Source organism: Platichthys flesus, chromosome 7 (genome assembly GCF_949316205.1).
Source record: "Platichthys flesus chromosome 7, fPlaFle2.1, whole genome shotgun sequence".
Taxonomy (NCBI): Eukaryota; Metazoa; Chordata; class Actinopteri; order Pleuronectiformes; family Pleuronectidae; genus Platichthys; species Platichthys flesus.
Window position 1 is genome coordinate 27,205,041 of NC_084951.1, and position 12,500 is coordinate 27,217,540.

Here is a 12,500-nt window from a genome sequence, read left to right on the forward strand (position 1 = left end):
TCACCATTCCCTCCTGCATTGAAATGGATCTTGCATCCATATCAATGTAATCTGATTACATTTACAGCTGGTTTTAATCCACACTGACTCCAGCTCTCGTCACATCAGTGGATCCACTGAAAAACCTCAGTGAACTTTGAAGAGATTCAGATCAACTGTTCCCATCTAGCTCCAGTCTTTATGCTAAGCTAAGCTAAGCTAAGCTAAACCTCACTTACACCAGATATTATATTTGGAATCTGTTAAACCTTAAATGTCTTCAGGTTAAAATCACATCTGGATGTAAATTCATTTCATTTCCTGGTGTAAATGGAGTCAAGTTACTTTCCTGTTGCTCAATCGATTAAATTAAAAGCGTCTAAACGTGTGTAACGTTCTCCACACCGCCCCTTGTGGTGCAGCAGTGTCGGTGCAGCCTGTTAGCATCAGAGCTGAAAACAAACGGAGGGTTGTTGTGTCGCTGCTGACGACTAATGAGCCGGCAGCTCGTTAAGACTAATGGAGTTTTGACAACTCTCAGATAAACTCCATGTCGAGCTGATTTTCATTCTCTCCTCATTTGTCTAATTTTAAACGCTTGAACTTGTGTGTCGGTCTGAGTTGTGGGTCACAGGTTTACACATTATTTTGATTTCCCTTATCATTGTGTTATTGTGTTTTCATGCTTTTCGTCAGTAGGCAGCAGGAAGCAGCTCAACTCGTGGTTTAGTGACATTGAGGCAAAATAATCTATTTGTTTGGATGGGTTCATGTAATTCCTGATTAGATCAGGACATGTGTTTTCATGGTTCAAATATTAAAACAAATTTAAGGGTGTTTGGTCTTCGATTAAATAAATTATATTATTTTTCGTCTTGAACAAACGACATCTTGTTTTAACAGTTCACAGACAAACATCTGATGAAATAACATTTATTTTTTCAACCTTTCAGCGAAAGTTATTGTATTTATTATTAATAATGACTCTATTGTTTATCTGTTAGGATTATAATGTGTTGTGATGTCAACCATCAGCATGATACATATTCATGAGGATGATTCAGACGTGACAGTTAATGACGTTTGTAAACACGTTGAATTGTTTCTTAGTTTTATTCATGAACTGATTTTATTGAATAACTTTAATGTCTCAATAATTAAATGTTCATCTCACAAAAGCATCGTGTAGACAAACCTGTTTGTTGAGCAGCAGCCGTGAGACTCTGTCGCCCATAACCTGGTTTCACATCATCACACAAACCCGGAGGGGGCTTGATGACATGTGTGTGAGCGGTTATGAATCTTAAACACACACATGGAGGTAATCTGTGTGTTGATATTCTTATCGTGTCTCAGGGCGACGCAGTCACACAAACGTCTTTATGCAGATTTCAGAAGCGTCCAAACACAACGTGGACACGTCTGAACGCTTCAGAGTCAAAGACATTTACAGCAGCTCTGTAAATAAATAACTCAGGATTTATTTATCTGACTCAGGAGAAACGGAGCTGCTTGGAATGAGGCGATGGACTAATGGTCGATTTCTAATACTTATAAAGATAATGAATGATTTAATGTTTTGATTCTTACTGCCCATTAAACACAGTAACACCAGTTAATAAAGGCATAATGGTGTTTATTCTGACTCTTTAACATCATTATGTGCAGTGATACATGTTTATGTTTCACAGCGAGCCGAGTGGATTTCCATAATGGACACGACTGAGAATAAGCGGCTGAATAATGTGTTGAGTGAAACCGTCAGTGTGGCAGCTCCCGTCTCTTTCAGCTGAAAGCTAATAACCCACAGTTCAAATGACTGATGTGCTCAGATGAACCGGCTGAGCTGGATTCCCCTCAACATGAAAAAGAATCACTGGCGTGTTGGAATGCCTGACATTGACTTTGAGTGACGAGTGGACTGAGATGGAAGTGGATCTGAATATGAGACATTTGATTGACACATTGAGAAACAGAATTACTGCTGCGTTAGTGAAACGACTCTTCAGACACGTGTGTGTGTGTTTTCATATCTCAACACAGCCTTTGTCACGTTTGAGCCGTTTTTTCATTTGTCCACACACATTTTGAGATAAATGGAATTTGATGAGTTTACATCTCGTCAACAGTTCGTTTCCCGCCGGTCGAAAACAGCATCGGTTAATTCCCCCGGGGTCACGATGAGGGCGGGGCCATCTCAGCTGTCAACACGACACCTTCGACGGAGATCGGAGGAGAAACCGACGTCTCAGGAGCAAGTGCAGAGTTGAGCTCAAGCAGAGGCTGTTAGAGTGAGAGCACAGGGCTGAGAGTGAGAGCTGTTAGAGTGAGAGCGCAGGGCTGAGAGTGAGAGCTGTTAGAGTGAGAGCTGTTAGAGTGAGAGCGCAGGGCTGAGAGTGAGAGCTGTTAGAGTGAGAGCACAGGGCTGAGAGTGAGAGCTGTTAGGGTGAGAGCTGTTAAAGTGAGAGCTGTTAGAGTGAGAGCTGTTAGAGTGAGAGCTGTAAGAGTGAGAGCACAGGGCTGAGAGTGAGAGCTGTTAGAGTGAGAGCTGTTAGAGTGAGAGCACAGGGCTGAGAGTGAGAGCTGTTAGAGTGAGAGCTGTTAGAGTGAGAGCACAGGGCTGAGAGTGAGAGCTGTGAGGGTGAGAGCTGTTAAAGTGAGAGCTGTTAGAGTGAGAGCAACCAGAAAGACTAAACTCTTCAATAGAGGAAATAAAACCCAAACATTCTCTCACACTTAAAACCTCAGGATCCTAAACAACACATGTTCACACAGGGTCTCAAATGTGTAGTTGTTGTTGTTGTTGTTGTTGTTGAACTAAATGTTGTGGATGAAACTCAGCTCTGACAGAAGCATCAGTGGAACCTATGAAATATTAATGTGGATTATGAATCATAGTTAAGTGTTTGTGTGTGTGAGTGTGTTGTTCTTTCTTTTGAAATGAGGTGTGTGTTTTGTGTGAGCTACACACTCTCCCTCTCCTCCGTGTTCCCTCTCTTCTCTTGGTGGCAGCTGTAGATCTTTGTGATGACTGAAATGAAGAAAAGCTTCAGTGTTTGTTTGGTGCATTCTGGGAAATATTGTCCACAGGATTCGTGAGCAGCTCGTTGTGTAACAGCTCGTTGTGTAACTACGATTTGAGCAAAATGACAGATTGGACCAGTTTGATTGAATCTGGTTCTTTCTGCAGATATTTGAGACACACAGTCGCACTTTGTGTTTTTTATAATTCTGGTCCTGAAACAACCCCGACATTCTTCATTAACGTTCATTATTCATATATTTTTTATCTCTTTATTTGTTTATTTACTCTTTCATCTATCTGCGTCTTTCCTTTCATGTTTATTCATTTCATGTCTTATTATGTTCATTAGTTTCAAGAGTCACACTTTAAATGAGCCGGTTCGTCTCCAGGGGCTCAACTAATGAAAGAATAGAAATCAATTCACCACATTATCTCCCTGTGTGGCTGTGTAATCACAGGTGGGGGAGGGGGGAGGGGGAGGCAGTCAGTGTGGTGGGGCGGCGAGTATAAATATATCATTTTAAATATCTGAAGAGCAGAAATAATGAGATTCACTTTGTGCAGAAAGATTAGTTTTAGACATTTAATCATCTTGTAAAAATAAACTTTTCAGTTTTAACACCAACAGATGGACCTGATGGTTAATGAGACAAAATATAGATTTTATTGTGTTGCCGGGTTCTTGTGTGTTTTATATCCATTAAACTTTAAACAACTTTAAACAACACGAAACGTGCAGTCTTAGGAATCCTGGGTAATTTAGTTGTGTCTTTTTGATCACGATGTGGCCTTCTCTGATTGGTCCGGCTCCTGTCACATGACCTCCTTCCTCAGCTCCCAGAGTAAAACATCGTTGTTCTTCACTGATTCTCGTCAGTAGCCGAGCTCTTTATGCAAATCACCACCAAACACTTCCTGTTGGTGGTGATTTGTGTTTTCAGGCACGAGGATTAAAAGTGACAGAGTCAAAACCTATTATTAAGGCTCAGAACGTGTTTCTGTGGAATTCTGTTTCCTCCGATTTAACACAAATCCAAATTATCTAAGTCTCCTTAACGTCACGATATCAGCACATTGTATTATATTATATATATATATTTGTGTTGAGATACATGTGTGTTACATGTTGATCTCTCCTTTGTGCAGCAGAAGAGTAGAAACACACTGTGTCAGGAGAAACTGTCTCTGTAGTTTCCACTTCTCTTCATCAGGAGCTCAGACTTTTCATCCTCCTGCTTCTCCTTCCTCCATCGTCTGGATTCTCGTCCTCTTTCTCCCTCGCTCCCTCTCTCTGACCGCTCCCTCTCTTTCCCTCCCCCGCCCCCCCCGGCCTCCCCCGGGCTTGATTATAGAATCTGTGCTTCGCCCTCAATGCTCTGGAAATGAAAAATGGATCCAGTGTCCCATCTCTCTCCCCTTAGTGTGTGTGTGTGTGTGTGTGTGTGTGTGTGTGTGTTCATGCACTATGGGGGGTGTATGTGAGTGAAAGAGATAAATGTTAGAGGAGAGAAGAGTGTTGATGTAGAACTGTGTGTGTGTGTGTGTGTGTGTGTGTGTGTGTGTGTGTGTGTGTGTGTGTGGATAGATGTGCTGGATGTGTGTGTGTGTGTGGATAGATGTGCTGGATGTGTGTGTGTGTGTAAGCAGTAAATTCTTAATGAGCCGGGCGGAGAGGCCTGTTGAAGCCCCGGGAGGTGAAGCTGATGAAGACTCCGACAGACCGAACACACGGCGACAACAGAACACGACAATAAAAAGAAACACACTCGGTTCCATATGTTCACGTGTTGATGAGAAACAGTTTTGTGCAGGAGACGTTTCTGGTTTAGAACCCAGAGGGTGTGTCGTCTGTTTGAACTCATCACAGACGTTCATGATCCCCAGAGGATCATTTTACTAACGTCAACAATCCTGACTTTTCATCTTGTGCCACAATAACATCGTGGATGAGAAATGAAGAAGGAGTCGGTCTGAAAACAACAAATTCTCTGTATACGATTAATTATCATTTAAATTAAAAACAATAATCATAAAGTGATGAACAACACGACCCCCTCTAGAGGCCGCCCGCCCTCTGTGCACTTTAATGAGCTGGTGATTAAAACCGTTTACTGTTGTATTAACATATTTGATTTGAGTCCCTTCTCTCATGGTCCATTGATCAGAGATGAATCCATGACTCGACACTGTGGAACATCATGAAGTGAACACACTGGACCACGGTCGATGCTCAGCTGTTACCATGAAGCCTCCAGTCGCTGCAATTCAAAACTCAGTGTGACGGTCACAGAGCTCGGGATCAATAATCCGTCGTCACTGTGAAAACACAGCGTGTCATCACAACACAAACACACACACACACACAAACACAAACACAAACACAAACACAAACACAAACACACACACAAACACAAACACAAACACAAACACAAACACAAACACAAAGCTGCAGCGTTGTCGAGTCGCTGCAGCCAAAAGAAACGTCAGCTCTTCTCTCACGTTCGCTTATTAATTTCACACTTCACTTAGCTGTGATTTCTGTCAGGCTTATGTGGCGGAGCACAGTCGGGACCCTTATTGTTGGCGTGTAACACACTCACACACACACACACACACACACACACACACAGCAGAATAATGAGCAGCAGCACAGCAGGGAGTGGGGGATGGAGTCGTTTTCGTGCACAGGGAAATTGTTGCACGCAGACAAACAAACACAATGATTCTTGTGTAGTGAATCTTAAACCTGTTGTTGCCATCTGTGAACGCTGCTCATCCTCTGTCTGCACACAGACACACACAGTTACAAGCACAGCCTCTAGAATCAAGGCTGTTACCGTCAATTCGATCTGAGATAAACCTGCTTGTAAAACACAACGAGGGAAACTGCAGAATTAGAATCTGGTCTCTTTAAGAGGGAGGTCTCTCAGGTCCAGAGCAGGACTTGTGGATTTCATGTTCAGATGCTTGTTCTCAAACTGTGCTCTTACTCTCCTGAGCTCCAGCTCTTCTCCTCACGCTCATGCTGCTTCAGGGTGAAGGAAACATCTCCTCTCAGATGTCTCACCTGGGACTCTTCAGTAAAGTGTTGTGTTGACAAACAGAAGACTTCCTGTTTGAGCTGTGAGCTGAAACCAAACAGCTGAACTCTGAGGACGTGTTGAGCTCAGTCGACTCTAAACCAGACACAACAACCAAACCTCTTCTCTCAAAGCACTGACAAACAAAACCATGAAGGAGACAATTCAGGAGCAAAGAGAAGCAACTCTCTAAAACACACACACACAGACACACACACACACAAACACACACAGACCTATTTAATAGCAGATGAAACACACAATCACTGACCAGGTCACAACAGGCCTGATCAGCTGTGGTTATTGACTGAGTATTGACTGTCTTATGTTTACTGACACAAACACACACACACACACACACACACACAGAAACACACACACACAGAAACACACACAATCACAACCTGCAGAGAACATGTAATGCATAACAATAAGCTCTGAGACAAAGGGGGGAAAAAAGGTGTGCGTTTGTGTGCAACCATGCAAGTATTCATGAGCCAGTGTGTGTGTGTGTGTGTGTGTGCGGTGTGGCAGTAGCAGGTGAGCCTGAACGTTCAGAGGCCTCCTGCATGTTTCCACAGACATTAACTTGACATGTGATGTTTCCAATATTAAAACATAATAATAAAAACAATTCTGAGTATTTATGCTACCACACACACACACACACACACACACACACACACACACACCAGAAGAAGCACATTCTCATTAATAATTACCTGCCTGTTCATTTCCTAGCAGGTGTTTCTGTTCCTCTTGCCCCAGAGTCTCTCTCAGTTATTATATTTATGCTAATGAGCGTCGCTGGCGGCTGGTCTCTTCTGAACCAGTCACGAGCAGCTGATTGGACCAGAGGCCACAGGCGTCACTTTAATTCAGCTCCTGCTCCACAGACAGTTTGTGCCTTTGAGCAAGGCACTGGCTGCCTGTCACCTGACATGCCCTGAGCGTGCTCGCCACTCGGTCACATGTAGCTTCAAACAGGAATTTGCTTTGGTTTCCGTCATGAGAGAAAGACTCGAAATGAGTTGTGAGACGACAACACAGTGTTTGTGTTACTGTTACCTCAGGTTTGGTCTCCTCCACCTCCTGAGGGAAAAGTCCGGCTCCTGCTCGCTCCTCAAAAACACAAAAACCTGCACCTGAGCATCACCAATATCTACAGACACAATGTGTTCTAACTCATGTTGGTTTCTGTGTCTGCAGCAGAAAGGATGGAGCAGCTCCCTGAGACCGATGGACCGCCATGGAGACATGAAGGTAGGACTCCTCCTCCATCTGCCTCCTCTCATCTCTCATAAGGTTCTGCTCCCATCCAGCTGGAGATGGGTGGAGAACATCTCCTCAGACACTTCAAAACCTGAAGAATTCTGAACAGAGTTTGTTGGATCTGCTACAGATGCAGCTCTTCAGGTTCAGGAAGCAGAGGATCATGGGTAATATCCAGGCTTCAGTAGAGTCAACACCGCCTCCGACCTTGAGTTATTATATTTCTCAGGCTTGAACCTGCTTCAGATGGTAAAGACGCTTCAGACGTCCTGAACTCTTCTGACTCGACTCCTGCAGAGGACAAACCGTCAGATGCCTTGACATTAGTGGAGCTCTCTCCTGCAGCCCACTATTTAAAGACCCCCCCCCCCCCCGTTCCTCAAACTCCTGATTCAGCACAATTTGAATATTTCTTGTTCATCGCCCTCAGCTGAAGAAAAGCTGACTCATCAGTACGAAGCTGGTTCTGCCTCATACGTTTAATTTGGATTTGATTTAGAATCCATAAATTACAGATCTCCTCCCATCCTCAGGTCAGAGGTCGGAGAACCTCTCAGCCACCACTAGACAGGCCGCAAAACTCCCAGGAGGCTTTGCAGCCGCCCGGCTCGGTGCGTAAGGGTCACAGGAGGAAAGGTAAATCACGTCTTGTTTTCTTTCATCTCCTCTGACTTCACACGAGCTCGGTTCTCTCTGTGAAGTGTTGCTGTCTCACAGGATTCCTCCGTTTCCTCTCATCCTTTAATATCATCTCTCTTCATCACTTCCCACCTGAGCTGCTTCTTCCTCGTCTTTCCCACGCTCCCTCTTCATCACTCCTCCTCCTCCTCCTCCCATCTTTTCATCTGGTTTCTCTTTCTCTAGTTTCCAGCTGAGCTCACTTTTCTTTTATATCCAGAGGCTTTCTTCTAAAAATCAAATCATTTTGTGGGATCACTTGACTTTTACCATCTCTCCTGATGTGACTGCAGCAATTTATCTTTTCTATTTGTTCTTTATCTTTTCTATTTGTTCTTTATCTTTTCTATTTGTTCTTTTTCTTTTCTATTTGACATTTTAAACCTTTATTCAGTCAAACAAACACATAAGAACAAGTCAGAACATTGTGTTCACTGCTGCTCGGGTTTCAAACAGGTTTGTGAATCATGCTCACAGACAAACAACCAGATGTGAACACTGTGCCCCCCCCCCCCCCCCCCCCCAGGTACCATCGTGTGTGGCAGCACCTCCATCTCCTCTGTTACCATGGTAGCCATCCCTGACTGCATGGACAGCGCCACGCAGACGGACCTCAGCTTCCAGAGCGTCATGACGATGGGGAGGAGCAGAGGTCACCACCACCACCACCACGGCCGAGGAGGCTCCTCCTCCCCTCCCCCTCCTCCCCCCTCCCCTCCCCTCCCTCACCTCGGGGGGCCGTACGGGATCAATGAGTTGTACGTCTCCACCTTTGTCTTCCAATGACTAAGAAATGAAAATCTCTAGATATGAAGAATGTGTGGACAGGACTGTGACTGATTTCTGTCCCCCCCCCCCCCCCCCCCCCCAGCTGTGTGTTCGAGTACAATGACCCCAACGACTACTTTGACGTGTCTCATCATGAGGTGGACAGACAGGATGACCTGGAGTACGAGGTGAGGACGTCCTCAGGTCACTTTGTGACCCTGTGAAACAGCAAATGAACAAAGTAACAAGGAAGTGACTGATAAACATGCCTGGAATAATATAATAATTTAATAATATAATAATATAATAAAGTGTGTGTGTGTGTGTGTGTGTGTGTGATGGTGGTGGAGGTTCACACTTAACTTTATTGTGTGTGTTCAATTTATAATCTGAATAATAAGAGAAGCATTATAAGATGTGATATCAGTGTCTCTCGGGGGTTCGATGCCGGCCCCTCAGGAACCTGTGAAACATTCCTGCTGGTAGAAGGTTTGAAAAGAGGAGGGGTGAGAAATGAAGAAATGGGAAGCGGAGGGGAAGGGAGTAACAGCATGAGAAGATGATAAATCAAATATGTAAACTAATCCAGAAGGAAGAAAGCAAAAGAAAGGAGGACAAAGGGATGGAAACGTGAGGAGGGCGGATTGAGGGATCACTGAAATAAGGACAAACTGAAACTGAAGAAATGAAAACGATGCATTTCTGCTTGTGCAGCAAAATAACAGCTTAATGGACGAGTTTCAGCTGAATGAGGCTTTTTGTCTCTGCTCCACTGGTTCACTGCTGCTTCCTGAGATCATTATAGAAGTCAGTAAAGTGGAAACTCTTAACACAGAGACTTCCTCCTCCTCCTCCTCCTCCTCCTCCTCCTCTTCCACCTTTTCTGCTTCATGCTCCGTCTTTCCTCTGCTTGCTCTCTCCCTCCCTCTGTTTTTTTCTCAATCACACCATCATTATATCAAGATAAATTACCTTGTTTTTCTTTCTACGATAACATCCTTTATTTCATTTGTCTCTTATGACGTCAAAATTAATCAGTTGCTGGATCTAGAATTAGTTTTCGCTGCGTTTGACCGGCAGCTCCTCTGTTCTCCAGCTTGTTCTCTAATTTTAATTCAAATCAAATTTAAACATAAAGCATCATTTACGCTATTATTTTACAGCACATGCACAGTTTCAAAAATGGTTAAAGTCATCTCAACACAACAACAGGATTTACCACATGAGAAGAAACAGATTCTGATTCTGTCGTAGAGGAGAGATACGATGGGCCCGAGAGCTGAGCCTTGAGGCACCTCCCAGGTGACAGGAGCCGGGAAAGACCTGCGCTCCTCATCATAAACCACCAACTCTTCCTCCTCTTCCTCCTGCAGGAGGTGGAGCTGTACAAGTCCAGTCAGCAGGAGAAGCTGGGTCTGACCGTGTGCTACAGGACGGAGGACGAGGAGGACCTGGGGATCTACGTGGGAGAGGTGACCACAGGAGACATCCTCTTCCTTCTCCTCTTCCTTCTCCATTAACCTCAAACTGACTCGTTGATGTGTTCACTCGTCTGTGGCCTGATGCAGTCTGATGAGTCTTCTCTCTCTCTCTCTCTCTCTCTCTCTCTCTCTCTCTCTCTCTCTCTCTCTCTCTCTCTCCCCATCTCTACTCAGGTTAATCCAAACAGCATCGCAGCTAAAAATGGACGAATCCGAGAGGGCGACCGAATATTACAGGTACACAAACACTTCAGAGACGTAAGAGAAGAAACAACTTCAGAGTCCTGCAGTCGAGTGAGAGACGTTATTATCAGCAGTGTCAAAATAAAATACCTTCAGGAGGGCCGCTCCTGTAAGTGATTTATTATTATAAAAGTCAGGCTTAAATAAAAAAAAAGGCTGCTTCCACACTTCTGTGTTTCAGTTTGAAAACCTTCTTTCAAACCATCTCTGTATTTTGATCGAAAAAGGAATTTGAAATAGATCATTTTAATATAACCTGTTAATTTGAAAAATCACCAGTAACTGCAACTCAGATAAAGAAAAAGTAACTTAACCCTGAACTATAAATAAAAGTCCATTAACTGCCACTGGATGATTAATGACCTGGTGGTTAATTGTCTTTTACTTTCACCTTTTTCCATAAAGAAAACATGAATCGACTTTCACTGAGGTTGAAACTCTTGTCAATCACTCGATGACTTTTCCTTTAGCTTCATTCAGACGAGTGATGAAAAGAATCCTCTCAGTTCTCATGATGACTGTCGACCTTCAGCTCAGATCAAAGCTTCTCCTGGAAACACAAACTCTTCCTCTGACGCCTTCAGGGTCCCAAATAGATTCAAATCAAACTATGCACATTTATACCTGAATCCCTGGCGTCGTCCAATCAGAGAGAGCCGTCAGGTTCCCGGTTACTGCTGCCCTAAAAATAGATGGAGAGATGGAGTGGGTTGGGGGGGGGGGGGCAGTGTCACTCCATCTCAGCTGACTCATGAAACTGTCACTTCTAAAATACTCAGGTTTTCATGAACATACAGACGTGACTCCAGGACCTCGTGTTTCCTCGATTTGTTTTCACAAAGTTTAAAGAATTTAAATCTGATAAAACTGGACTCAACTGGTTCAGTGTGTTTCAGACAGAAAACATCAAACAGACGTTTGTCACACTCTTCATGTTTATCAAAGATCTTTTTGTGATTAGTCCACAAGTGACAGATGATGACACAGGAGAATATAAGGTTCTGAGAGGTTTTTGTTTCCTTACTGGTTTCTGGTGCAGCTGCTGTGTTCACCCAGTGAAGTGATTGATTCAGTTTGTGTTGTACTGGTTTTTAAATCCAGGAAGTAAACCAGTGGACGTGTGCTGCTCGTCCAGATTCAAACTGCTTCACGTTGATGGTTCAATGGTTTCACTCTTCTGGGACAAATCGTAAAAAACACTTATTGTGTGAATTCAAATTGAAACAGATTTTTCATAAAAGCAATTTGTAGATTAAAGAAGATGCAGCACATTATTATTGGTTTAAATAAATCACACACACACACACACACACACACACACACACAGACACACTCTGATAGAAAAGCTCCAGTTGGAGATGTGATAAGAATAGCCCAGCAGCGATGGGTATCGCCATGGTAACCGGACTCGACCAGTTCCCATGACACCAGTCACCAGTTAGAGAAAAGACATCTGGACAGACGTGTTGTCTCCCCGTGAGTTTGAGGAACACACAAAACGTACAAACACAAACCCGACAGCCGTGTGACAGGCGTCATACATGTTGTGTCTTCACGTGTCAAACATGTACTCTCTGTTCACGTGAGACACGTCTTCACTCTGTCTCACTTTGTCCTCTCTGTTCACGTGAGACACGTCTTCACTCTGTCTCTCTTTGTCCTCTCTGTTCATGTGAGACACGTCTTCACTCTGTCTCACTTTGTCCTCTCTGTTCAGGTGAGACACGTCTTCACTCTGTCTCACTTTGTCCTCTCTGTTCAGGTGAGACACGTCTTCACTCTGTCTCACTTTGTCCTCTCTGTTCAGGTGAGACACGTCTTCACTCTGTCTCACTTTGTCCTCTCTGTTCACGTGAGACACGTCTTCACTCTGTCTCACTTTGTCCTCTCTGTTCACGTGAGACACGTCTTCACTCTGTCTCACTTTGTCCTCTCTGTTCAGGTGAGACACGTCTTCACTCTGTCTCACTTTGT

General features: G+C 43.9%; 1 protein-coding gene across 1 annotated transcript in view; it reads left to right on the top strand.

Annotated features, from left to right (window-relative positions):
• The window catches only part of LOC133956429 (PDZ domain-containing protein 4-like), a 25,720-nt gene that overhangs the window by 4,699 nt on the left and 8,521 nt on the right, over positions 1 to 12,500 (top strand). Inside the window, exons 2-7 of the mRNA XM_062391452.1 lie at positions 7,294 to 7,347; positions 7,890 to 7,992; positions 8,561 to 8,792; positions 8,906 to 8,990; positions 10,176 to 10,274; positions 10,458 to 10,520. Coding sequence (XP_062247436.1) covers positions 7,294 to 7,347; positions 7,890 to 7,992; positions 8,561 to 8,792; positions 8,906 to 8,990; positions 10,176 to 10,274; positions 10,458 to 10,520 — 636 coding nt within the window. The remainder of the gene's footprint in view (positions 1 to 7,293; positions 7,348 to 7,889; positions 7,993 to 8,560; positions 8,793 to 8,905; positions 8,991 to 10,175; positions 10,275 to 10,457; positions 10,521 to 12,500) is intronic.